Source organism: Rhinolophus sinicus, chromosome 17 (genome assembly GCF_057876585.1).
Source record: "Rhinolophus sinicus isolate RSI-liver-muscle chromosome 17, RSI-T2T, whole genome shotgun sequence".
NCBI lineage: Eukaryota > Metazoa > Chordata > Mammalia > Chiroptera > Rhinolophidae > Rhinolophus > Rhinolophus sinicus.
Window position 1 is genome coordinate 149,061,295 of NC_142517.1, and position 23,907 is coordinate 149,085,201.

The 23,907-nt window shown below is 37.3% G+C and overlaps 1 protein-coding gene across 2 annotated transcripts in view; it reads right to left on the reverse strand.

The window, feature by feature from the left end:
• Positions 1-1,828: 1,828 nt before the first annotated feature.
• The window catches only part of CYTIP (cytohesin 1 interacting protein), a 67,233-nt gene continuing 45,154 nt past the window's right edge, over positions 1,829-23,907 (reverse strand). For both annotated transcript variants that reach the window (XM_019727181.3, XM_019727180.3), the window contains 7 exons: positions 19,206-19,255; positions 18,871-18,925; positions 15,031-15,133; positions 14,719-14,812; positions 11,802-11,871; positions 5,346-5,412; positions 1,829-2,672 (listed from right to left, as the gene is read on the reverse strand). In XM_019727181.3, the coding sequence (XP_019582740.3) occupies positions 2,206-2,672; positions 5,346-5,412; positions 11,802-11,871; positions 14,719-14,812; positions 15,031-15,133; positions 18,871-18,925; positions 19,206-19,255 (906 nt within the window). In that variant the 3' untranslated portion in view covers positions 1,829-2,205. The remainder of the gene's footprint in view (positions 2,673-5,345; positions 5,413-11,801; positions 11,872-14,718; positions 14,813-15,030; positions 15,134-18,870; positions 18,926-19,205; positions 19,256-23,907) is intronic.

Below are 23,907 nucleotides of genomic sequence, written 5' to 3' on the forward strand. Positions count from 1 at the left end.
TTCTTCATATCATTACAGTGGAACTTGCTATATCCCTGCCCTGTGCTTTTTTGGGTTTGATGTTTACTGTAAGAAAGAAATATTTCACTATATTTAACACTTAAAGTCACAAGAAATGCAAATGGCCTATGGTCTACTTTCCCAAATGATCTATAGTAGTTCTCAAAACATTGCTCACATTGCAGAAGACTTTAAAGTCATCTCTACTCAAATAAATGTGATAGTTCTTTCTGCTGGACTCCGTGAAATAGTATTAACAGGAAATGCTGCATTCATGTAAGCAGATCTTTACCATGATAACTCTAGTCTACAATGCGAAATAAGCACTATTAGTCAAATCACAACTGGTTTGCAAGCCCTTGCTGAAAATAAATGTATTGTTAACCATGCATTTATTAATGTATCTATATCTGAAAAGTTGCTTATGGAGACCAGGAAAAAAAATGTTACCTTAAATGTTTGTTTGTTTTCCTATTTACCAAAGACAATATCCTTATCCATGCATCTACAATTGTATTTTAAGTAGTGGTGGTGGGCAAGGGGGAGCGGGAGTCCTGTGGTGATAACTACACAGAATCAGCAAAAGAGTAAACAATATCTAGAGAGACTATGAGGATTGGCAAGAGCCAGGAAGAACTGGCTTCCAGTTTTAGCCCTGCCATTCACTGACCATGGGAACTTCTCCAGATTCCAGCTTCCTTATCTGTATGCCTAACGCCTATTTCAGGGAACACAAGGAAAGCATCTTTAACCTACTAAGCATTCAGCAAATGGTAGACAGATTGCTACTGTTTCTGTGAAATGCACTGCCCACTGCTTTCCATATGAATGATTCTCAAGCAGAGACAACTGGATGCTTCTGAGTTCAAAAAATTAATAGAAAGCAAGTCTCAATTAGAATTTTTTATATTTAATTGTATCATTTATTTCTCACCCTACAGGCTTCCTTACCCTCCCCTCTTCTTTTCCCCTGAAAATTACTTGTTCTTTATTCTCTTTATTTAAGTGTAACAGTTCCATTCAAAGTCAACTATCAATTTCTCCCAAACACTCAGAGAGAGAGAGAGAGAGAGAGAGAGAGAGAGAGAGAGAGAGAGAGAGAGAGAGCTTAAAATCAGTAAGGGCTATTTATTGTCTGGATTAGCTATTCTAGAATATAGGTAATGAGCAGCTATATCACCAGAACAGAATAATCATGGACTCTAATGGGTCCTGAATAAAAATGTTATTGAATGGCTAGAAGTAATGTTATACTAACATAACAGGTAAACAAGTGCTGAGGCAATAACTATTTGAAATATATAATATAAAGTGAGGAGTAATGTGAAAAAGCTCTACAGGAGGAAAATCCTTTTTCTGACTCTAATTTTTCAAATTTTAGACATCTGTTTAAAAAAATCACAAAGCTGTAAGATCTCGAGAGTTCTAGACTTGTCATCAATGTTTAAACAGATCAAAATATGAACTGGGTAAGAAAGACATTTCCACCCGTTTTGTTTAGGCTGCCTATTAAAACAAACAAACAAACAAACAAACAAAAACACTTTGTAATCTTCCTCAGCACCCATCTTAGACAATTATTTTTCCATGCATCTCATGAAGTGTATACCATCATACAAAATCTTATACTTTCTGCTTTATTATGACTATAGATGTGAAGAATGGCTTATGATCATCTTTGTTTATAATCCTTCATAGATTTTAACAGAAACATGCAAAACTGCCTATTATTATTAAGCCTCTCCAGAGGTTACTAAACTTAAGCTAACATAAACTTTTGAAACCTATCAATTAACCTACAGAAGATATTCCAAATAATTACATCATGTCACTTTTATTTACATTTTTATTTATTTGATCCCAACAGTTCTCAATATTTTACATGGATTATCTAGAAAATAAATATTACTCTTGCCTTCACAAGGAGTATTAGCATGAGCAGGCACTTGTGTTAATTTGTTCTATTATCTAACTTATAGCTTTATGTCCCTGATGTCTGTTTAGAACTTGAGGTGTTCTAATTAAAAAATGATTGAGTAAGCAAAAATAATAATAGAAAAATTTAAATAAAGGTCACTATTGTTATGAAATGGGATGTCAGATTTGCAATCCGTGTGCATTTTCCCACTAAGCTGGGTGGAGTTGATCTAAACAAGTCTAGCGACTTTTACGAAATAAGCTCATACAAAAGGGTACCACAACCCATCAAAAGCGACTCTCTTCCTCTTCCACAGGGTGATGAAGGCCAGGGATGAATTTCAAGAGTTGTTTCCGGACACTGCCCCTTCTGCTTTTCCGAGGCAGGGTCCCAAACATGCTTGAGAAGTTGCTTTCCCACAAGGGAGACATGGACCCACTGCTGGCGGTACTAATGCTCCGGTTTCTCCTTGAAGATGACCTTTTCAGAAACTCATCCCCATCCCTGACGACAAAGCACTCATCGTCTGTGCTTGTCTGCCGGCTGAAAGCTCCCCTGCTTGAGTCCTCAGACACACATGTCTGGTAGCCGTCCTCACTGTCCACTGTCATGGAGCTCAGCCAGCTCTTACAGCTACTCTCACTGGATAATCGATTTCGTTCCAGGAGGGCTGGGCCTGGCCCAGGTAGGCTTCCAAGCAACATTGATTCATCTATGTCCATGTTTTCCAAACTTGGGCAGTTAGCTGCATCACCTAAAATACAGAAAATAAAGTCTACTGTGAAATGGATCTGGGCATCAACTCCTACAAGTAAATACATCAAAGTGTATCTTCAAAGGGCACAAGAGTGAGTGTGAATAATATTTTTCACTGAGCTTTGACTTGCATGAATAAGTGAGTGTGTGTATGAGGCCACTTGATACCTTGTAATAGGATTTTTCAAACTACTGTTCATGGACTACTTTCCATGTAAAAGGGTTTCCATGGTCATGAAAATGGAATAAATTGAATAAATGTAAACAAGATTGTTCATATGAGATCAGTTGAACTCATCTGACAGTATGCCAGTGTGACTTGTAAATTTCCAAAAGGATCATTTCTTAAACTGAAGTGTCCCTGCAATCTTCTATTAAAATTCTCACAGAAATGGGATTCTAAAGAATATTATTGGGAAAAATATTGCCTTATGGATTTTCTCTATTTAGTTGCTCTGATTTTAAATTACTGTCTTTTTAAAATAATTCTAAAATTATTATAACATTTTTTGAAATGTATGGGAAAAACAGTTATAAATCCTGTACCTATTGGCTCATTATAGAGAATTCAAAGGTGTTTAAAGCAGAAAGGATATCTTCCAGCCTCAATATTCCAACTTTATTTTAGAATAATTTTAATACTAAATGCTCTGGAATGGTACTGTACCCAGAAAACAGCCCTGTCCTCCTCAAATTACTAATAATTCATTTGGAAAAAAAAAATGAATTTTATCTTCTTAGATGAATGTTTCATCAACCTTTTATAACCTATATCTCAGCTCTCCCAACTCAAATTTTAATCACACACCAACATCCTGTCCATGCCCCACTTGCTTCTGTACTGAGTTGATTGGTATGCTGCTAAAAGAAAGGAGATTATTTGTAATACTGGACTGAGACGGACATCAGCGTGTTTCGCATCTGCAGATTCAACCAACCTCGGTCTGAAAATATTGAGGGGGAAAAAATCCCAGAAAGTTCCAAAAAAGCAAAACTTGAATTTGCCACACTGCCCAGCACGACACTGAATCCACATGAATGAAGTGATATGTAGGCATACTCTGCTGTAGCTTATATGTACATATAGGCTATCTGCAAATACTACAGCATATTATTTAAATGACTTAAACATCCTCAGGTTTGGGTATCCACAGGAATCCTGGAACCAATCCCTCAAGGATGCCAAGGGAACTACTGTAATTAGAAGGTGACTCTGCTTCAGGAAAAGTACTAGAACATTGAACACTCAGAAATGATTGTACTTTGTGCTCATCATCTCTACTGCTGCTTTCCTCTGTCCTTGGTTGACAATATAAAAAGACTGTTTATTTTTCCATTTGATCTGCAAGGTTGATTATGGCCAGCCCTGCAGTGACTAATCATAATTTTTGCTAATACAACCTACTTTATTTCATCTTGCAACAAGTTGATTGAACAGCAAATTGCTTTGTAGAATCTCATGCCCTGAATATTTTAGGCCTAGAAAAAGTAAACTAAAAAATTCCTTAAATCTCTCAGAAAACGTATCCAACAATGGCTTTACGAGGAGTCAGTTTCCTTGATCCTGAGCTAAGGACCTTGTCTATACAAGGGTTCATTCCCATAGAACCCCAGGACTGCTTACACTTATCAGGCCAAACCCCATCTCCACACAAGAATTCTCCAAAAGTGGAGGCAAAGGTTTCCCAAACATCTTCAAGTCTGGAGAAATCCAAAAGGTAGCTGGATTTTGAACCTCTGTCTTGCTAGCAATACTCAGACTCCCAAAAAATCTATTATGTTTAAAAATATTAACTTAAAAACATAAAAAGAGAAGTGACTCATACATAAGTTTTATTAAACAAAACAAAACAAAAAAACAAACAGGACGTCAACACAAACCTGTAAGCCATAAATTAGTGTCTAATTAAAAGTTAAATGTATCTTTTTTCTGTAAACAGATTATCACTTTTGACAAATATTTAGTTATAAATAGAGACCTTAGCTTGGTATTACCTGAAGATAATATATCTATATTTCATACCTACATAGCTAGTGGTTTCAGTGAATTATTTGTACAATAAGTCCATTCCACATAGCAAATGTCACATCAATAAATTTTAACTCAGTCCTTCCTTTTATAATGCATACCATGGCAAGAGCCATGAATTTACCATTAAAATGATCACTCACATTTATGTCCTGGGTTTGGAGGCCACGAAAGAGATTTATCTGCGTTAATTAATGTAACTTACACAATGTGAACAAATGAGAAGAGCTCTACCCAAGAAGCATGCTACCATTCCACTCCTAATACTTTCTGAGAACTAGGCAGATCCTGAGCTATAAATGTGCTCAGGGATGTCATTCATCAGCTAAAATCAGGCAATCATTCCTACTGCTCTTCTAAAATCTCAGGGTGCCGCTTACAAGTATGTGCACACAGGTGCGTGTATGTGTATCTTCATGTGCATATGTGTTATGTGTATGGAGGAGGGGATGTGACTTGACTTGTCCCACCTTGAAATACATAGGTCACTCCAAAGGTCACACCAAAAAAACACAGACTAGTATTCTTTATCCATGCTAGACAATTTTTCTTGCAATAATGATAATCTCAAAGGAACTTACAGGCAGAAATACTGAAAGGGTAAAATGTTAGTGTGGTTTCTAAACAGGAAGTCACATTTACCATGAAGCAAGCGCTGTTCCTGTAACTGCAGAGATCTGAACTCCACCCATTTCTTCTTCAAGGTTTGCTGAGAAAAAAGAAAACAGAGTTAATTATTAGGAAACCCCAGCGAAGATAAAAATTTACTTCTAGCTGTTGAGATTTGTCATTAATTTTTTTCTTTTCTTTCTAGCACTAACAATCCCTACCATTCATTTGAAAGATTTTTTTTCCCCCGTTTGAAAGGAGGATACTGGAAATAAATATTACTTTCTCAAGAAATAATCTAGTAGCACCAAGAAGTCGAAACAATGATATCATTTCAATAGAAACACTAAAAATAGACAATAGAAACCATGGCATTTATATATAGTTTTTTATTTTTAAGAATATTATAGAGCCAGATTGCTTGGGTTTGTGTCCATTTGCTATCTATTTAGGCAAGCATTTACTCTGTGGGCTTCCCCCATCTGCAAGATGAAGACAATAAAAGAACCTAAACTCTGGAATTGTCAAGAAGATTAAATGAGTTAGTATATGTATAATGTTTAGAACAGTAGCTAGAGCTTAGTAAATGTTCACTAAATACTGTCCTCATCCTATAAGCCCGACTCACTAAAACAGTCTTTTCTGCTGGACATCTTTATTTTCCACACTAAGAAGGGGAAGTCTACCTGCTTTGAATGGCTTCCTTGGAGAGCTAACCTTAGAACACTGCTAAACACCTTGACTTCTGAACTGCTTCCTTCCTCATATGCTTTCTTCTCTTATATGCTTCCTTTCTCATATGCTGCCCAGCATATGACAGGAGTGGCTCAGGGTGGGAATGGAGTGGCTGCTGGAATGGTCAAGACAGCACACGAGGCCTGGATTAGCCCCCAGACCGGACTGAGGCGCTGGAAATAGAAAGCCAGCCAGGCAGAAGGCATCTGACAAGGCACCTTCAAAGGCTCATTCTCCCTCCAGCTCTTTGTTCTCTACTCCACCCATTCCTTTGCCATTTCAGTCCCCACAGCCAGCCCAGCAGGCAGGCACAGCTCAGATTTGTCTGAGGACACTTATGCCAGAGGAAAGGCAGCCTAATTGGAAACAAGGAGTCCTTTGTATGAAACAATCTGGGAAGGGCAGACGAAAGCTAAAAAGGAAGGGAGGAGGGGGAGTACATTTGGAAGACGAAGGTCTAAGGAAAAGAAAATAATAAAATTACAAGAACGTTATTAAATGATTAAGGGAAAAATGACCGGTTTCTCAATTCAGGGACTAAATAATCACTGGGCAGGGTTTTCTAATCCTTGATAACAGGAACATTTAGCAGGAATCCTCATGGTTCCCAGTATACTATACAAGCAATACATCAAAACCATAAAATGCTTGGCTCCATTAATTTCTTGTTCTTTCTCTACTTTGATATTGTCTATATGGCTATAAGACTGCTGGGCTACCTGAATCACAGTTCTTGTTATCTGTGTAAATCTGTGGTCATGTGAAGGTCAAAGTTAGGGAACCCAAGGAGTAGAGAACTAACAAGCATCTGGTCTTGATTCCAAGCCCATTCTTCTTTCTTAAAGAGGTTTACTTCCTACAAGACTACAGAGTCCAACAAGGGAGCATAAAGATAGGTTAACAGTCAAAACTAAATATAGTGAGAAGAGAAAGTTGCATTTCTGCACTTATTATCCAGAAATACAAAGTCAGGGCTCGGCAAATAGTTCATTTTTGTAAAAATAAAGGTTTTAAAATATCTGTTGATTTGGCCCAGTCATCTAAGTATGTCGTCACTTAAACCAAGAAAATACCAGTGCAAAGAGCAGATGTGTCAGTAACTAAAAGTTTTCAGAGTAATATGTAAGCTTCCCTATTTTTCTCAGTGTTTTGTTTCTGCCTGTTAGTAACATCACAGTTGCGTATTTGGACAAATTTAATCTTTCACTATGAGAAAAAAATTTAGGCACATGTGAGATCTAACCATACTGGGCCACAACCCCTCACTGTGCCTAGATCAGTGCCTGGTACATAGCAGCTGCTCAGTAAGTACTGGTAGAGTGAATATATGAAAGAATGGCTTCCTGAAACAACACTCAACTATCACAGATTGGATATTTTAGATTGGACATATTTCCAACATTTTCAATCTACACAAGACAGGCATCTAGCTAAACATTTCCATGGCACTTTACTACCTTTACAGTGCTTTCACGGATAATATGCTGTTTAATTTTCCTAACTGTCCTAAAAGTTTCAGGTTAGAAAATAAAGGTTCAATGTAGCAAAATATTTCCCAAGGGCTACAAACCCAGTAAATAACAGAGCTAAATTAGAAAGTAACTCCCCCGGCTAGCCCATTGGACGAACAGTTTTCATGTTAAACATTTGAATCATAGGTCATGAGAAAGGGAATCCCTGAACACAAATGAGTCTTTTGAAGGACAGAATACACACTTATAGGACGCCAAACTAAATATCATTGTGTGAACGGGAAGCCAGTCTAACCCTAGTTATAGGTCAGACCCAGACATTTCTGACTCAAGAGATGAACTAGAAATCTCACAATTTCAAGATTAAAAAAAAAAAAAAAGAACAGAAATGTAAGAAGGTAAGCAGGAATAAACCCAAGGGTCTGCTAGACCAGGAGAAGCAGAAAGAGGTAGCTAGGAATTTGGATCCCATGGATATACATAATTTAAAGGCAGTTAAGCAGCACAGGATAGAGATAAGTTTCCTACTTGAGAAAAGAACCTTAGCTGAAGCTACCCCACCATGAAAAGGAGGCGGGAGAAAGAGGCTGATGGTGGCTATGGCTCATGTAGAGCTTGTACCTAGAGGGGCAGCAGTACATAAACGCAGCCTCGTGACCTGAGCCAAGCTCTACACTGACCTTCTAGGGAAGGCAGCCAAGCTTCCAGGGCTGCTCTGGATTGGGAGCCTTGAAGTGAAGAAGGCAACTGCCCAACTATCACACTAAGTAGAAGGGAGAGGTCACAATCAAGGGAAGTGGGCAAATTATACTCCAAAACACCCACATAGTGACAAGAAAGACAACAAAATTGATTATCAGTACTTGGATTCTCTCCAAATAAAAGGAAAATACAAAAGTGTTCAAAGAAGACTTTAAAACAAGAATGTTTACAATCTTCTGAGAGATAATGAGATCAATGTTAATAAGAACAGAAATTTGAAACAAAGAAATAAAACAAGAACAGATAAACATGAAAAAGAGCTATTTGAAAATTTAAAAATTAACTTTTACAATTCAATACAAAGAACACATTCTATACAGGACGCAGACAACATTATTGAAGATATACTAAGGAATTCAACAAGAACTTAACAAAGATAAAGTAATACAAAATATGAAAGAGCAGTTAGGGAGCATGGAAGATAAATCAAGGGACTCTAAGATATGTCTCACTGGAACTCCAGAAGATAATTTAGGGAACGGTAGAGAAGGTATAAGTGACCTTTGAACAATGCAGAGGTTAGGTACACTGACCCCATCCTCCACAGTCGAAAATTTGCATATAACTTTTCTCCCCAAAACCTAACTGCTCATAACCTACTGTTGACTGGAAGCTTTACAGATAACATAAACAGTCAATTAACGCATATTTTGTTTGTTATATGTCTTATGAATTGTATTCTGAAAATAAAGTAAGCTAGAGAAAAGAAAATGTTATTAAGAAAATCATAACAGAAAATACATTTACAGAACTGTATTTATCAATGCCATAAATTTACATCATGTTTGCAAGATGAAAAAAATCTGTGTATAGTAGACCCATGCAGTTCAAATCCATGCTGTCTAACGGTCAATTGTATATTCAGAGAGCAAGATGCTAGTTTTCCAAAACTAAAGAAAGTCACAAGTCTTTAGCTTGAAAGGGCAGTGCAAATTCTAAGTTCCAAGCAGGACAAATTTAAAAATGAATCTAGAGCTATCACATTGTGGTGAAACTAGAGATCAGTAAAGATAAAAGAACATCTTAAAAGCAACCAGCAAAAGATTAAAGATTGCCACAAACTAAAGTACTGGTTTTTCTTAAAGACCCAAAAGTAGAAAATCCTCTAGAGAGAAATACCAAGAAAAAAAAGAAAAGAAGGCATGAAAAGTAGTAGAAATAAAAATGGGGACATAATCACAGTTATGATAGAAAACAAAAAGCTGATAATAGAATTTTTATTATCAACTTCATGCAATAAATCTGAAAATTGAAAAGCTTTATTAACAAAAACATAATTCAATAAAACTGATTAAAAATAAAATAAAATAAAACCACAAAGTTTAAGCAATCTTATAACTAATAAAGAAACTGGAACAGAATTTAGAAGTATTCCCACCGAAAAAAGAACTTCAAACCCTGATGATTCAGATAGTGTTATAAGTATTCTACCAGAGAACAAAAAGGGGAAAATACTCCCCAGCTCATGCTAAGAGTCCAGTAAACGTGATAAAGATAGTCTGAGAAAAAAAAAAAAAAAAAAAAGCACAGGCCATGTTACCTGTAAAATAAAGCTACCCTCAAAAATCCTAAAAAAAATGCTAGCAAATCAAAGCTACAAGTATATAAAAAATGATTATAAATTGTGACTACGTTAGGTTTATTTTAAAAATGCAAAGGTAGTTTTACTTTAGAAAACATTCAAATGTCACTCACCATATTGACAGATTTTTTTTAAATAAAAAAATGGAGGACAATCTTAACACATGCAAAAAAAAAAGTCTTTGGTAAAATTTAATACACAGCACTATAAAGACTACCAGCAAACTTAGTATAGAAGGGAGCCTCTTTAACCTGAATAGTATCTTCATATAAATAACTCAGTCCGAATAGGGAAAAGTCAAAATCATTCCCTTTAAAGTCAAGAACAACACAAGAATGCCTATGATTATAGTTTCTATTTATCGTTGTACTGTAAGCCCCAGCCAGTGAAGAAAAAAGAACTGAATGTCATTCTTAACAGGTGGTTATAATCTTTATAGAAAACTTAAATAATAAATAATTTATTAGAAATTATATAGTTGAGCAAGGTGTCTGAACATAATAACAGCATAGAACAGTTTATTTTACATATCTTTACATTAATCTCAAAGTATTAATTTTAATAAACTATAAGAACAAAAATCCTAAATTATAAAAGAATAAATCTAACAAAAGATTTATAGGATCTATTTGCATATAAGCATAAGAATTTATTTCAAGACATAAAGAAAACAAAAACTGGTGAGATCATCTATTAGCAAGAAAACTCAATACCATATGGATATCCAAGTCTCCTCAAGTTGATCTAGCTATATAAAATGTAATATCAAACAAATCTCTACCATTTATTTAGGGAACTTGACAATCTGATTCCAAAATTAATATAAGCAACCAAAGGACCAAGAGTAACTTGGAAGGCTTGCCCAATCAGATATCAATATTTATCATTATTGTATAATAACTAACTTTAAGATAAACAAATTGATCAGTGGATCAGAACAGGGATCCTGTAAGAAAATCCACACATACATAGAACTTGCTTAAAAATAGAGGTATCACTGCAGGTTAAGTGGAGAAAAGAAAGATTACATGGTACTGGAAGCACTAAGCATTCATATGGAAAGAATAAAAATAAAATTGGAATCCTATCTCACACTAATACAAAAATTAATTCTGGATTAATTAAGGACTTAAATGTAAAAAGAAAAACTTCAAAACTTTTAGAAGAATATATAGAAAATGCAGATTACTTACAAAAGATAAACAATTAAGAGCTCACTCATAAGCAAAAATATCAACAGAGCAATATATTCAAAGTGCTAAGGGAACAAAACGTCAACTGAGCATAATTAAATTATCTAGCAAAACACTTTCAACAGTAACAGTGAAGTAAAAGATACCTTTTTTCATTTGGCAAATAAAGACCCTCACTGAGGGATGTACTAAAACAAGGAAAGTAAACCCGGAGTTAAAGAACTAAATACAAGAAAAACAGAGAGCACATCAATTCAACAGGTTAGTATATTTGTGCACTACCAGCTATTTAGAACAAAACCTATATTTTTTCATTGTATAATTTGATGAAAGTCTCTAAGTAAGCAATAATAAGGAAGACTGGGGACTTAAGTGGATATTTAAAGCATCCCAAGGTCCTCTATCCGGGAGAGGATGGAGAGATATTGAAAGCTGTATGCATCTTGTGTGTTTCAAGGGAGATCCCAGGTGCATGAATGAAAAGTTCTTCAAATGATGGCCTTCCTTTAGCCTTTCTGAGCCTCATAGACACACAGAAGGAGGAAGGGAAAAAGCCATTTGCATTGGTTTGTGGGATTTTATATACTTGCAAAGGTCATTGTGTGGCTCTGTGATACGTCAGCAGTTCAGATTCATCACGACATTTCATCTTCACAGGCTGTCTCAATGCCTCAAATAGATATTTATTCTACAACTCACATGTTCAAGGATAAAAAATGTGCCTTACTGTATTAAATTAAATTACCTTTAAAACTTGCAGCTTTGCTTCAAGCTCTGTTCTTTTGAGAATCGTTGTTCCGTTAAGAGTCTCTATGCTGTTTTAAGAAAAAAAAAAAAAAAGGAATGGAGGGAGATAGCATGAGTGACTCAGTCAAACAAGTACCATCCTTATGGAGCACTAAAATCTGAGTACAGACTAGCCTTAAAAAGCAACAAAAATGTTGTGATTCTCACGGCACTTCAAGTATCTGGACCTAGGCCAAATCTTCTGACAAGATTCAGAGAAAGAAAATGGAAAACAACAAACAAAAATCTCCCCTTGGGAGGGTGACTGAAAGAAATGATTCTGGTTAATTTGTGAACTGCAGCTCATTTTATAGAAGCCACATATGGTAATGATGGTTGTCCTCTACTAGAATCTATTTTTGTGGGGTCTGGCTGTATCCCCTTTCATTTGGTGAATATTTTATTGGGCATCCACCATGTGCCAGACTGTAGACCTTGTGCTAAGCACGCAGGGTACAGCAATAAGAATAACAAGCACGAGGACTTTCAGACAGTGGAATCAACATGCTATTTCCTGAAACAGTGAAAATCCTTTCCTCTGTAGGATTCTAGGAGCTTTTACCTCTGCACATTGCCTTAATTTTGGAACTAGAACAAATAAAACCAGAACTCCTATGAGATAATCTTCATATGACTCTCTCATCTCAAAACCTTTTAAGTTCACAAACTTTAATCTTAGAATTATCAATTTAATAGTGTTCTTTCTCCCTATACCAAATACCTTGCTAAAAATAAAAAATAAAAAAACTTGTACTATCCTGAGTGATTTGATTTGTGTTGTGGGCACAAGTTAGAGGCCTTTATTTTGATTACTAAGCCATCAATCTGAATAAGATAAATTTCATGTGTGAGTCACACACCTAAGCATTTTTAAAGTACTGGTTCAAATTCCTTCTGATAAATAAGCTGTCACTCTATTTACAAAGATGCAATAATTTCTGAAGGCATGGTAAAAATAATAGCATTAAATTTCCCTCTATTTTTATTAGCATCATAGCCAAGATAACAAGATGAGAGCAAGCGAAGCCATTATCTGCTTTCTCATTAGGGCGGTCTTGATTCTGGGCAACAGTGAGGATCCCTGTGAATTTGTCCCCTTGAGACTTTTCATGTTGACCTGACCTGCCCAAGCAATAGACGTGTATTGGCCAAACGGCAGGCCTAGATTGGCTGCTCTCTTCAGTATTTGTATAGACTGTCTCTCATTTTCCTGATCTCTGGCTTTCCCACTATCTCCACCCATTGCCCCATGATTATCCAGCTGAGGTCTGCCCACTAGATGAAGGGACTGAGACTTAGCTAAGATCAATCATCTGGAAGTGATGGAGTACTGAGTCCAGCTCTATGGATCCTATGAATTCAGGGTAAAGAGAAGCTTGAATCTATAATGTAAGAACCATATAGAATCCAAGAGAAAATGTTGGCAGTTAGACTCAGTCCTCAATTATCCCCAGTCATCTTTCAAAACTACACACACACACACACACACACACACACACACACACACACACTTTGTAGTTTTAGACTAGAATCACTAAAGAGTGTGCAGCAGGTCTTCTATTGGCAGCTGGCAATGAGCAGCTGTGGTATAGCAGCTGAAAAGAAGAAATCCTGGCCTCCCAGCTCTGTCACTTACTAGACAGTTGATCTTAACTAAGTCTCATTTAAGCCTTGGTCACTTCAACTATAAATAGGAAGAAAACGAATCTCACGAGGTGGCTGTGAAGAATAAATGAGGTAATATAGGACTCACCTTAATCAGGGTACATTCTGAACTACCCAGCCTGGCTGATAGACCCGTACTCTGTCCCTGGCCAACTTTGTTTTCGTTCCTTATTATTCTCCATCTAACTCACCAACCACTGATCACACTGCCTTCCTCTCTAACCCTTGGATGTGCAAGCCCATTTTGAGAAGAGAGGCTTCTCTCTTTTTTGAAATGTTCTCACCAAGGATTGATACAACTATCCTTCTCTTCATTTAGGTCTCAGCTCAAAGTTCACGTCTTCAGAGAGGACCACTTTAAATACCTACGCTAAAGTAGTAGCCCTCTTATTCAGTGTTCTATCCCATTATTCCTTATATTACTTTCTTCATAGCAGTTATCAATAATTGAAATATCAAAATTATATATTCAGGGTCTTTTTTAAATCCATCTCCTTCTACGATTAAAGCACTCCAAGATTCGTCTCCCCTGAGCCTATCACAGTGCTGGAAACATAGTATTTGCTCAATAAATAGCATTTCAACGAATGAGTGAATTCCATCTTTTAACTAATTATTCAAGTCTTATTAGGTTCTAGAGATTGTATAGTGGAAAAGTCAGTCAACTCTCCAATTGGGGAGACCAATGTCCCACTAGTAAGTTTGGAATAGTAGCAAGTATGAGTGTATGTTTACAGGGTGGGGAGGGTTGGCAGACTTTGTTCTTTCTTCCAAATGGAAGACTAGAAGAGAAAAACAATTGACTTGTGGTATAAGATGAAAAAACTCAGCCTTTCTGACTTTTTTTATTTGTTCTAACCACAAGATTATATCACCCATGGAAACGGGACCAGTTTCTCTCTGTCCAAAGAGAATGTGTGCCAATTTAATTGAATTAAACATTAAATATTTTTTTTAAAGGCTCTCCCTCCCACTCAGACGTTTGGACTATTGATGTCCTCTAACTTCAGATGTTGACAACATGTTCAAGTTTGAGGAAACCTTGAGAAACAAAAGGAACTGATAAAAAACGTCTGTACCCAATCCCAAAGCTATGCTGCACCACCTCCTTTTTTGTGATCCTGAACAAAAAGTCTATTCATTCACTCAACAGGCATTATGAGAGACCGTAACATTTTGTGAAGCCCCACAGGAAGCAGACAGATAGTTACGTTAGCAGGTTTCCTGATGATCTGATCAGGTCAACAACTTGCTTGTGGGTAAAGCCTTCTGTGCTCACACCATTGATATTTGCAAGGACATCACCTGGGAGATGCCAAGAAAAAATGAGTGTTAAAGCGATTGGTTAAATAATCCTTCCTGACATGCAAACGAAGGAAAACAAGCAAGCCTCAAAACTTAACAACATAAAGGTGCTAATAAAATTCAAAGCAGCAACCACACAAATCCTGAGCTTCATTATCAAAGAGTTTTATTTTCTTGCTATTTAAATTATTTCTAACATGAGCAGAGTTGTAAGTTACCAGCTTGCAGGCCAGCGCAGTGTGCTGGGCTGTCCTCCTGGATTTTGCAGATCAGCGTGCACAGCTCTGAGGAGCAAGTGTTCTGGTTCTGGAGCCTGTAAGTCTGTAAAAATTAAAGTGGTACAGAATTACTACTCAAAAAACTCAAAATCTATTTGTCAAAAAATTAAATGGCATCAGTTACCTTAAATGGTATAACATTAAATGCAAACAACAATTTGCAAAGGCTTTCCTGGGTAGAAACTGAATCAAAGGTACCAATTTTGTAATCCTACCAGAGAATCGGCAGACAATCTCATTCATTGTGAAAAAAAAAAAAAAAAATCTGGCTTGAGAACAAAAGTAGGATGAGACTGGCTAAATATTTTATATTTTCAAGGCTTAGAAACCACCCAATGCTATCACAATTGAATGTTTATTAAGAATAATTAAGTTTTCCATTTCCCAATGGGATAAAATAATAGTGACCAAGAGCGAAGGGAAAGATCTCCACGAGGTTCTCTCACCCTCAAGGACTTATTACAGGAGAGTAGAAAACAGTACACTCCCGGCAATGGAGATATGCCAACAATAATTATTTTAAATCAGGGTTCTACAAATAATGACAATCTGCGCTGCATTAATTCAAAAGTACTATAATTGACTCAATTACCTTCATTTCTGAGCACTCGCTGGTATGCCTGCCCCGAATAATCCCGGGTTCATTAGCTACCCAACTAAATCAGAAGAAGTTGTGCTTCGCCTCTTACCTCAATTTGGCAAAATCAGTTTGTTTTTGTTCTTCACATTGTACCGAGCACTGGATAAATGTTTGATAGGTATAGGGCCCAATGACCTATAGCAAGCATATGTTGCTTTTTCACACATTTATGAGGTCTAGTTCCATTTGGAGTCCAAAATCAGCTTTCTGATTTGAAACATCTGATTCCTAAAATTAAACCCCATTCAAGGACTGCTTTCTTGTGGAAAAATGAATGTCTGGTGATCATTCCTTCCTATTTTACAGACTTGCAGGCTCCAGAACCAGAAGTCAGTCAAGTACCAGCAACTTCTAGAAACTAGATTTTGTTAACCTGTAAGTGATTTCTATGTACTTCAGAAGGCATTTAGAATCCCCATATCTTAAAGGTAAAAAGGACTTTGAAAGATCATGTACTATATTTCCCACCTATGTCAGAGACCCTTTGTAACAGCTTTTCTGTCAGGAAGTCTTCTTGCCACAGCCCAGACCTTTCCTGAGATGGAAGGGTGTTCTAGTTCATGTGGTACATGAACCAAAGCTATAACAGACACTCCTTTGGGAAACCACTGTTGCAACAACTCTCATTAGCAGTGAAAATCTACCCTCCATGTCCAGTGATCAAAGTGAGTACAGTGAAGGGAAACGTTGATTTATGTACCCCGTATCTGAATAAGTGTTTGCAATGGGTGTAAAATTTGTGGGTTAGAGATAGAGAAGAAAAGGCAGAAGTTCCAAAGTTATGGAATGAGTTGAATCAATTTCTCTCTCTCTCTCTCTCTCTCTCTCTCTCTCTCTCTCTCTCTCTCTCTCTCTCTCTCTCTCTCTCTCTCTCCCAGTCTTCTAGCTCCCATTTTTTTAATGACAGAACAATCCTTAGAGACACAAAAGTCACACTGCCCTTTCCCATGCCCAGTGACGTTTATTCTAACACTTATCATTTGCTGATCTCCTACTGGTACCAGGCACATTACTCAGTACTTGCTCTGTGTTATTATTTGAAATTCCTAAAAACCCCACAAGGCAGCATCGAGAGGACGTGAACTCAGTCAGATGTGCATGAATCTAGAGTCTGTATTCCTATCACTCTGCATGATTCTCATTAGCAGCATAAAAGCAGCACCCATGAAAAACCAGAAAGGAGGGTGAACTTGTTCTTTCCAGTGTACCCTTCACCTGATAGACCAGGACCCAAATACATTTAACAATGGGTGCACGATGTGGGTACATGAGGTTCTATCTGGTCTTCAAAAAGCTCCCATAGTATTGCCTCCATTTGATGACTACTGCAAATCTTATGAGTACTAGAGAAGAAATTACGACATGGAGCTGGTATTGGAAAGCATGCACCAAAAGGGCGTGTGTAGAGAGGAGAGGGTTCCTGCATTGCTGAGATAACACACACATGCTCCAGTTCAGAGGTGAAGCCTTTAGCTCACGTTGATCTCCAAATGTGCATGGTGCTGTAGCCTGTGTCTACTAATGGTAGCTTTGACTCTTCCGTGTAGAAGAAGTGTTTATGGTATGGGGGAGAAATATGAGGAAGTAGTGACACATATCATAGAAGTGTGAGAAAAAAAACCCTAATTTGTCACTTTACATAAGGGTACGTGAGTAGTCACCAATTGTGTTTTCAGTAGCAATGACTGTACCTCCTTGTGAATAATTCTCATTTAAAAAGAAGCAGTCACAAAAAGTACAGTGTCTCTACAACAGAATAAGGAGTGCTTAACATGAATGGAGAATAATAAAGAGGACTATGCTCCTAAAACTTGATGGAAGAATTATAGATTTCACCAAATTTAAAAGTAGAAGAGTTCAGAAAGTTGACGATATCTTCTTTTCTCCTACAGCCTTCTCCCTGTTCATTGCAGATAGAGTTCCATTTTGTTTCTTTAGACATGAAGCATGTTTTACTTAGCTTCCTGTTCCTTATCTTAAAATACACTGTGACTTTCCAACTGTGGGGCTGATATGTAGAGACCAAAGTTTTTTGAAAGCAGCACCAGAGCTAGGACCTAAAAGTTGATGTGCAGTATAAGGATATGATTACGCAAAATACATCTAAAAGAAACCCAAAAATGTCATGGGAAAAAAAAAGCAGTTAACACTACTGTTACACTTAATTGTATTAGGCTTCCTTGGACCTACCTCTCCATCTTTACAAATATCGCCATGAAAAAGCAGACAGCAAATAAGAAATGAAATTCTAGGGCTATTACATAAAAATTGATAAAGACTGTTAAAATTTTTCCTAGAGCATGAGTGACTATGAAAGTAGAGTAATGTTCTGAAATGTTTCAAGTAATAATTACAAAGTGCTGTCATTAATAAAAAAACAAGTACAAATTTCTCATTATATCCTATATGAAACCTTCAGTATTTTCAAAATGATCAGGAGCTATACATGAATACATACAGTCCTTACATACAAATACAGAGGGTGCTAAAAAAATGTATACACATTTTAAGAAAGGAAAACTGTATTAAAATTGTTATACTCAACATATACCAATAACAAAAGATGCATACAAGTCGCGTTTGACTTCTGCAGTTACAAGAGGTGCTCAAAGTGGTTACCATCAGCGTCCAGACACTTCGGATTACAGCAAACTACTGCTTGGGCAACGTTGACCAAAGTGTCCACTTGTATACATTTTTTGGCACCCCCGGTATATATGCTGTCAAGTATTTCTTGAATACCAAACTATAGATTTAAAATCTGACATACAGTATAAAAAAATGATCATGCAAACACATCAGAAATGCAAATATATAAAATGCACATCTATAAAGAAGAGTGTTTTACTCTCTTATTTAAGACCTGGCTAATATCAAGCTTTACTGATCAATCTGAGACTGAAGCAACTAAGAACAAGGAGCCAAACAAGTCTCAGGGGTTTTATTTTCTGTGTGTGTTTGTTTTTTTCCTTGATGGTACCCAACACAATGAAAGATTAGCAAAACAGCCACACATTGAATAAAAAGTCCCAGTCTCCATTGTTCTCTAATCTTGACTTCATTCTTTCTTTGCACATATAGTGACACTACCAGTGCCACTTTCTTTATTAAAAGTCTGGAAACACTTGAAAAATGCCCACCTGAATTTCAAATCCAAATGTTCCATTATCCTGCTTTTCCACAGTAACAAGCTTTCTGCAATAAAAAAAAAAAAAAAAAAGTTAAAAAATAAAATTAGAAAACTATAAATGAAGGTCAAAGTATGAATTTAGCACAAACTTATTAAAATAGCTGTCACAAATAAAAATAGCTGACATTTATGTAAACTGTAGTATTATGACTCTGTATGTTATGTGGTGTGTGTGTGTGTGTGTGTGTGTGTGTGTGTGTGTGTGTGTTATCTACCAACAGTCTGGAGAGCTGTGTTCCTAAATATCTTTGTGAGAGACCAAAAAAAATAAATGAATCTCTTTACCTTTGAGACCAGGAAAAGTCACCTAAAGAACTTGATCTCGTCAAAGCAAGCTGAAAAATACAAGTACACAGTTATCCATAGGTCCTTAAGACACATTTGTAAAATATTCTAAATCACAAAGGACTTTGCTTTTCATCACCTTCTTTGGCCCATCTCCTGGGAAATTGTTACATAAGGGCAGTAATTTCCATTCTCTAGCAATAATAGCAAAGGAGAGCTGGTGAAGGGAACGTTCAGGCATTCTGTTTAGAAAATTAAAAGAGGCTCTGATAATACACTGTAGCAAAAGAGTTAATGTAACGTGGCAAAATTCCAGAGCTTCCCAAAAGAATTACATATCTATCTGTATTTAAAATAGCCTCTGGGATTAACCATAGCAATTTAGAATCACACTGAAATACAAAGAAAAATAACACCTATGGAATGGCAGATAAAATCCAAATACTTGATAGTTTTTGAAGATGCTGATGAGATGACTATGCTTATTTTAGTAGTTCAATATGTTACCATTTTTAGCAGGCTAAAACAACCGCTAAAGAACCAACTCACACGCAGAAATGCAATTCAAGTGAAACCAAAGACTCAAAACCTCAGTTATCTTTATGATTTATTTTTGTAATACTTTTGGAAAAGTGCAGTGAGAGTTCCAACCAAGAAAGGAAAGGAACCTTACAATGGTATAAATGGTATAAATAATATTGCCTTCACTCCTTTCAATGTTTTGGAAAAGATCATACAAACATAAGCTTCTGCTATACATTCTACCACTATAAATTGAGGTAGAGTTAACTGAAGGTGGCATCTTGTCTTTTAGGTAATTGCTGTGCTTTTTTGTATGTTGTGCTTTGTTTATTCATCTAGGAATTAACAAATGTTAATTAGCCTTTCCTCAAGTGTTGGTCCAGGGGCCCAAAACATAAGTTTATGCCCATGGTGTTTATCTGTTGTCATGCAGGGAGTCACGCAGGGTCTCTGGTCCTGCTCCCCACATAAGAATGCAGGATATGGCTAGGCCAAAAAGGAACACTCACGGAGCCATAGGTAGGGGAGTCATAACACTATAGTCTCGCTGGCAACTGGGTTGGAGACACAGGAAGCAGGAGCCACACTGTCTGCAACCTACTGTCCACCTCTCTGCAATCTGCAACCCGCATTCCGCCACGCTAGCTGCAATCCATGTTTGCTAGCTCAGCCACCATCTTCTTGCTAGCCCCCATTTTCTGCTAGCATAGCCACGGCAGTTATATTAGTGGCCAATGGCTCACTGGTTACAGCTGACGGCCAACTAGCCACAGCAGATGGCCATCCAATCACAGCTGATGGCCATTTACTACCTGAGCCAGCACCTTTCTATGTGAGGCCGAGAGCCTGGAAACTGATTTCTGGGGCTCTGTCCCCACACCTGTCAACCTAATATGCTTGTTGTAGACCAGTTGTCATGCGGGGGACCCTGCTCGCTGCGCCATTTGTCGTGCGGGCGGCCTGCGGGGTCTCTGCTCCCGCTCCCCATACAGGAACGCAGGATATGGTGAGGCCAAAAAGGAACACCCACGGAGCCATAGATGGGGGAGTCATACCACTATATTCTCTCTGGCGGCACTATACTCTCACTGGAGGCTGGATCCACACTGTCCGCAAACCGCCATCCACACTTGCCAGCCCAGCCACCATCTTCTTGCTAGCCCCCATCTTCCTTCTCTCTTCTCTCTCCCTCCTCCTCGTAGCCACAGCAGTTATATTGTGGCCCATGGCTCACTGGTTACAGCTGACGGCCAACTAGCCACAGCTGATGGCCATGCAATCACAGTTGGCCATTTACTACCTGAGCCAGCACCTGTCTATGTGAGGCCGAGAGCCTGGAAACTACTTTCTGGGGCTCCGCCCCCACACCAGTGAATACATAAAATGTCAGATCAATGCACAGTCAGTCCAAACAAATAAAAATAAAATAGAGGATGAAAACCAGAAGGAGAAAAACACGTAGAAGAAATTAATGCACAAAAGAAATCCTCATTAAGGCATTTATTAGGAGAAAAGCCTACATCACTATAAGAAATTTGAATTCACAAGTTCCAAATGACAGCATTCTAACAAATTTTCTGGAATGGCTCAGTGTTCAGAATTTGGCTAATGGTTAGTTCAAGTAATGGAGAGCTGAACTCTTCCCACTAAGTTGATGTAAATTAATTACATTTTCCTTTCTTGTCAGTTCTGGACCTTAAATCATTTATATCAACCTGAAGACAGCAACAGGAAGGCTCAGATCCAAAAAGATTCTCTAAAATTGCTAAAAAGCATTCATTTTCAACTTATAAGGACTGATCATGGAAGACCTACAGCAATTTGTATGATTGGTTTCAGCCTGATTTAGTCCTGATAAGTATTAACCAGGGTGAGGACCACTCAGCTGTGCAGTGGGCTTCATGCTTGTGGAAGGGAGCAATAAAGACATTCCTATGCATTCTCAATCTTTCCCTTATATTGTACTTACATTTTCTTAATCTATTTTCATTTTTTGCATTGCTTGGCTTTTATGCTCATTTCAGATTATAAAGTACATAGGTAGGTCATATCTGATTATGTTGTTTGTAATCATAACTAGGATTTGTATTTAAAAATATTACTCTTGCTATCAATATTCATCAGATTATTCATATATTCATATATGTGGAGGCACATATGTATATTTAAATGAAAGGCATACTGGATCAAATACCTCACTTCTATACATAATTATCTGTATCCTTGGGGCCTTTGGGGGAATGTATTTGTTTTACTTTCTACCCCAATGTCTAACATAGGGCCTGGAATAGAGTGGAAACTTAAAAATAGCTAAATAGAAAAACAGAAGCAAACTACTAGATAACGATACCAGCAAGTAAGTGGTGGTGGGAGACCCAAAGTAAAATATGCAGCTTCAGAAGAAATATGTTAAGATATTAAACTTTATCCTTCATTAAATTAAACATTCATAGTAAAAACTCAAGGGTAATTGTTAAAATTGTAAAATAAAATTTAGGCACCTTAAACATGTAGTGAGATTAAAAATGAAAACAAACAAGAACAAAAAAATAATTTCAATCCAAAAAGAGCAAGAACCATAAAAAAGGATTAATAGAAAACAGAGTTAGTAATGCCTTAATACATAACTGCTAAATGAGTGAATGGCAGTAAGAATTATTGAATTATTACAAGTCTGAGCTTTTCCTCAGCAATTTAAAATGCACTTTTGCTAGGCAAATAAACATAACATTGATGGGAACTTCAAGATTTCATCTGGTGCATCCTCAACCTACCTTCTAAATCAATCATCAGGCGTTAATATTCAAAACGTAATTTTTGTAGATATGTCAAATCTAAAATATTTTAAATTTACAAGACAAATCCAAGACCTCTATAGGAAGCAAATTCCCCCACCTCTCTCCTACTTACCTTTCTATCTAAGTAATTGACTAGTTGAAAATGAAACTATTTGCCTAGCACAACGTGAGATGCATAGCAGATAATATCTGTGGACTGACTGATTTGGGGTATCAGTGACAGACACAAAAATTAGAGTAAGTCAAATTATGAATTAGTTTCATAATTTATAAATGAGCAATGGCCTGTCTTAGGCACCTAACATTTAAATAAAAACCAATTTAAATAAATTAGGCACCATCAAAGTCTCTGACACGTGCCACATCTTGACACAAAGCCTATTTGTTTTTGGTCTGGGCTGTCAGGCAGGCGATGTGAAAAGGAATGTTCTCAGGGTTCCGCCTTGCTTGCACCAAACTATTTGCCTCAGTGAAAAGAAGTATGTCTAAGGTCTTACCAAAGGGCTTACACTTTGGAAAAAAAGTTTCTCCTGCAGCCCTTTCCCAAAAGTGAGCAGCCCTATTCTAGATCTAACCAGTGGAGACTCTGCTCCCTGACTGCCCTCCCAGACCCTTTAGTGACGGCACCAAAACTCATGAATGAGGAACTGGTGTGCAATGACTAGCATATGCTGGCAACAGCTGTCTTTTATGACACATTATCTAATATGAGAAATTTGGGTTTAGCAATTTGGCAGGCCTGCAAACTACACATTTAGTTATGACTGTTGAGTACACAAGTCTCCTTAACCCCTTGCAAGCCACTAACATAAAGATGCCTGGGGTTGTTTTATGATGCCTCTTCTTTTGTTTTTAGTCAGATGACTTAATAATCAGGCATCAATATTCAAAACATAATTTTTCCTGCTATCCAGTGATTCACAGTGTCCCTCTTTAGAGGGAAACCAAGACTAAACACTTCATCTGTCAGTTTGCAAAACATCGTGATGCTCTGCAGCTCAGCCATAGAGCCTGCCTGGCTCAGAGGAGCTTGAAGGGCAATCCTGTAGCCACTTCTGCTGTTAAGTGACAGATTGGCACTTCCTGGTCCATACTCTGTGTACGCATTTCCTGAAAGTATTGGGGAAGAGGGAAGAGATATTTATGCAGGGGTGAGGTTTTTTCGTTTTTGTTGTTTGTTTCCAAAGTCCCCAAATCATGTCCTCTACTCCCCTTCCAGTCCTTTGCCTCACTCTCCCCAGTTGTTTCATGAAGACAGCTTTTTTCCTTTTCCCTTTTATATCAGGATGCTTAGGAGAGCAGGGCTGCATAGATGATTCTAAGACACAGTAAACTAAAGGGGCTGAACTCAATTGCTTAACTTGTAAGTGCCCTTAAGGAAC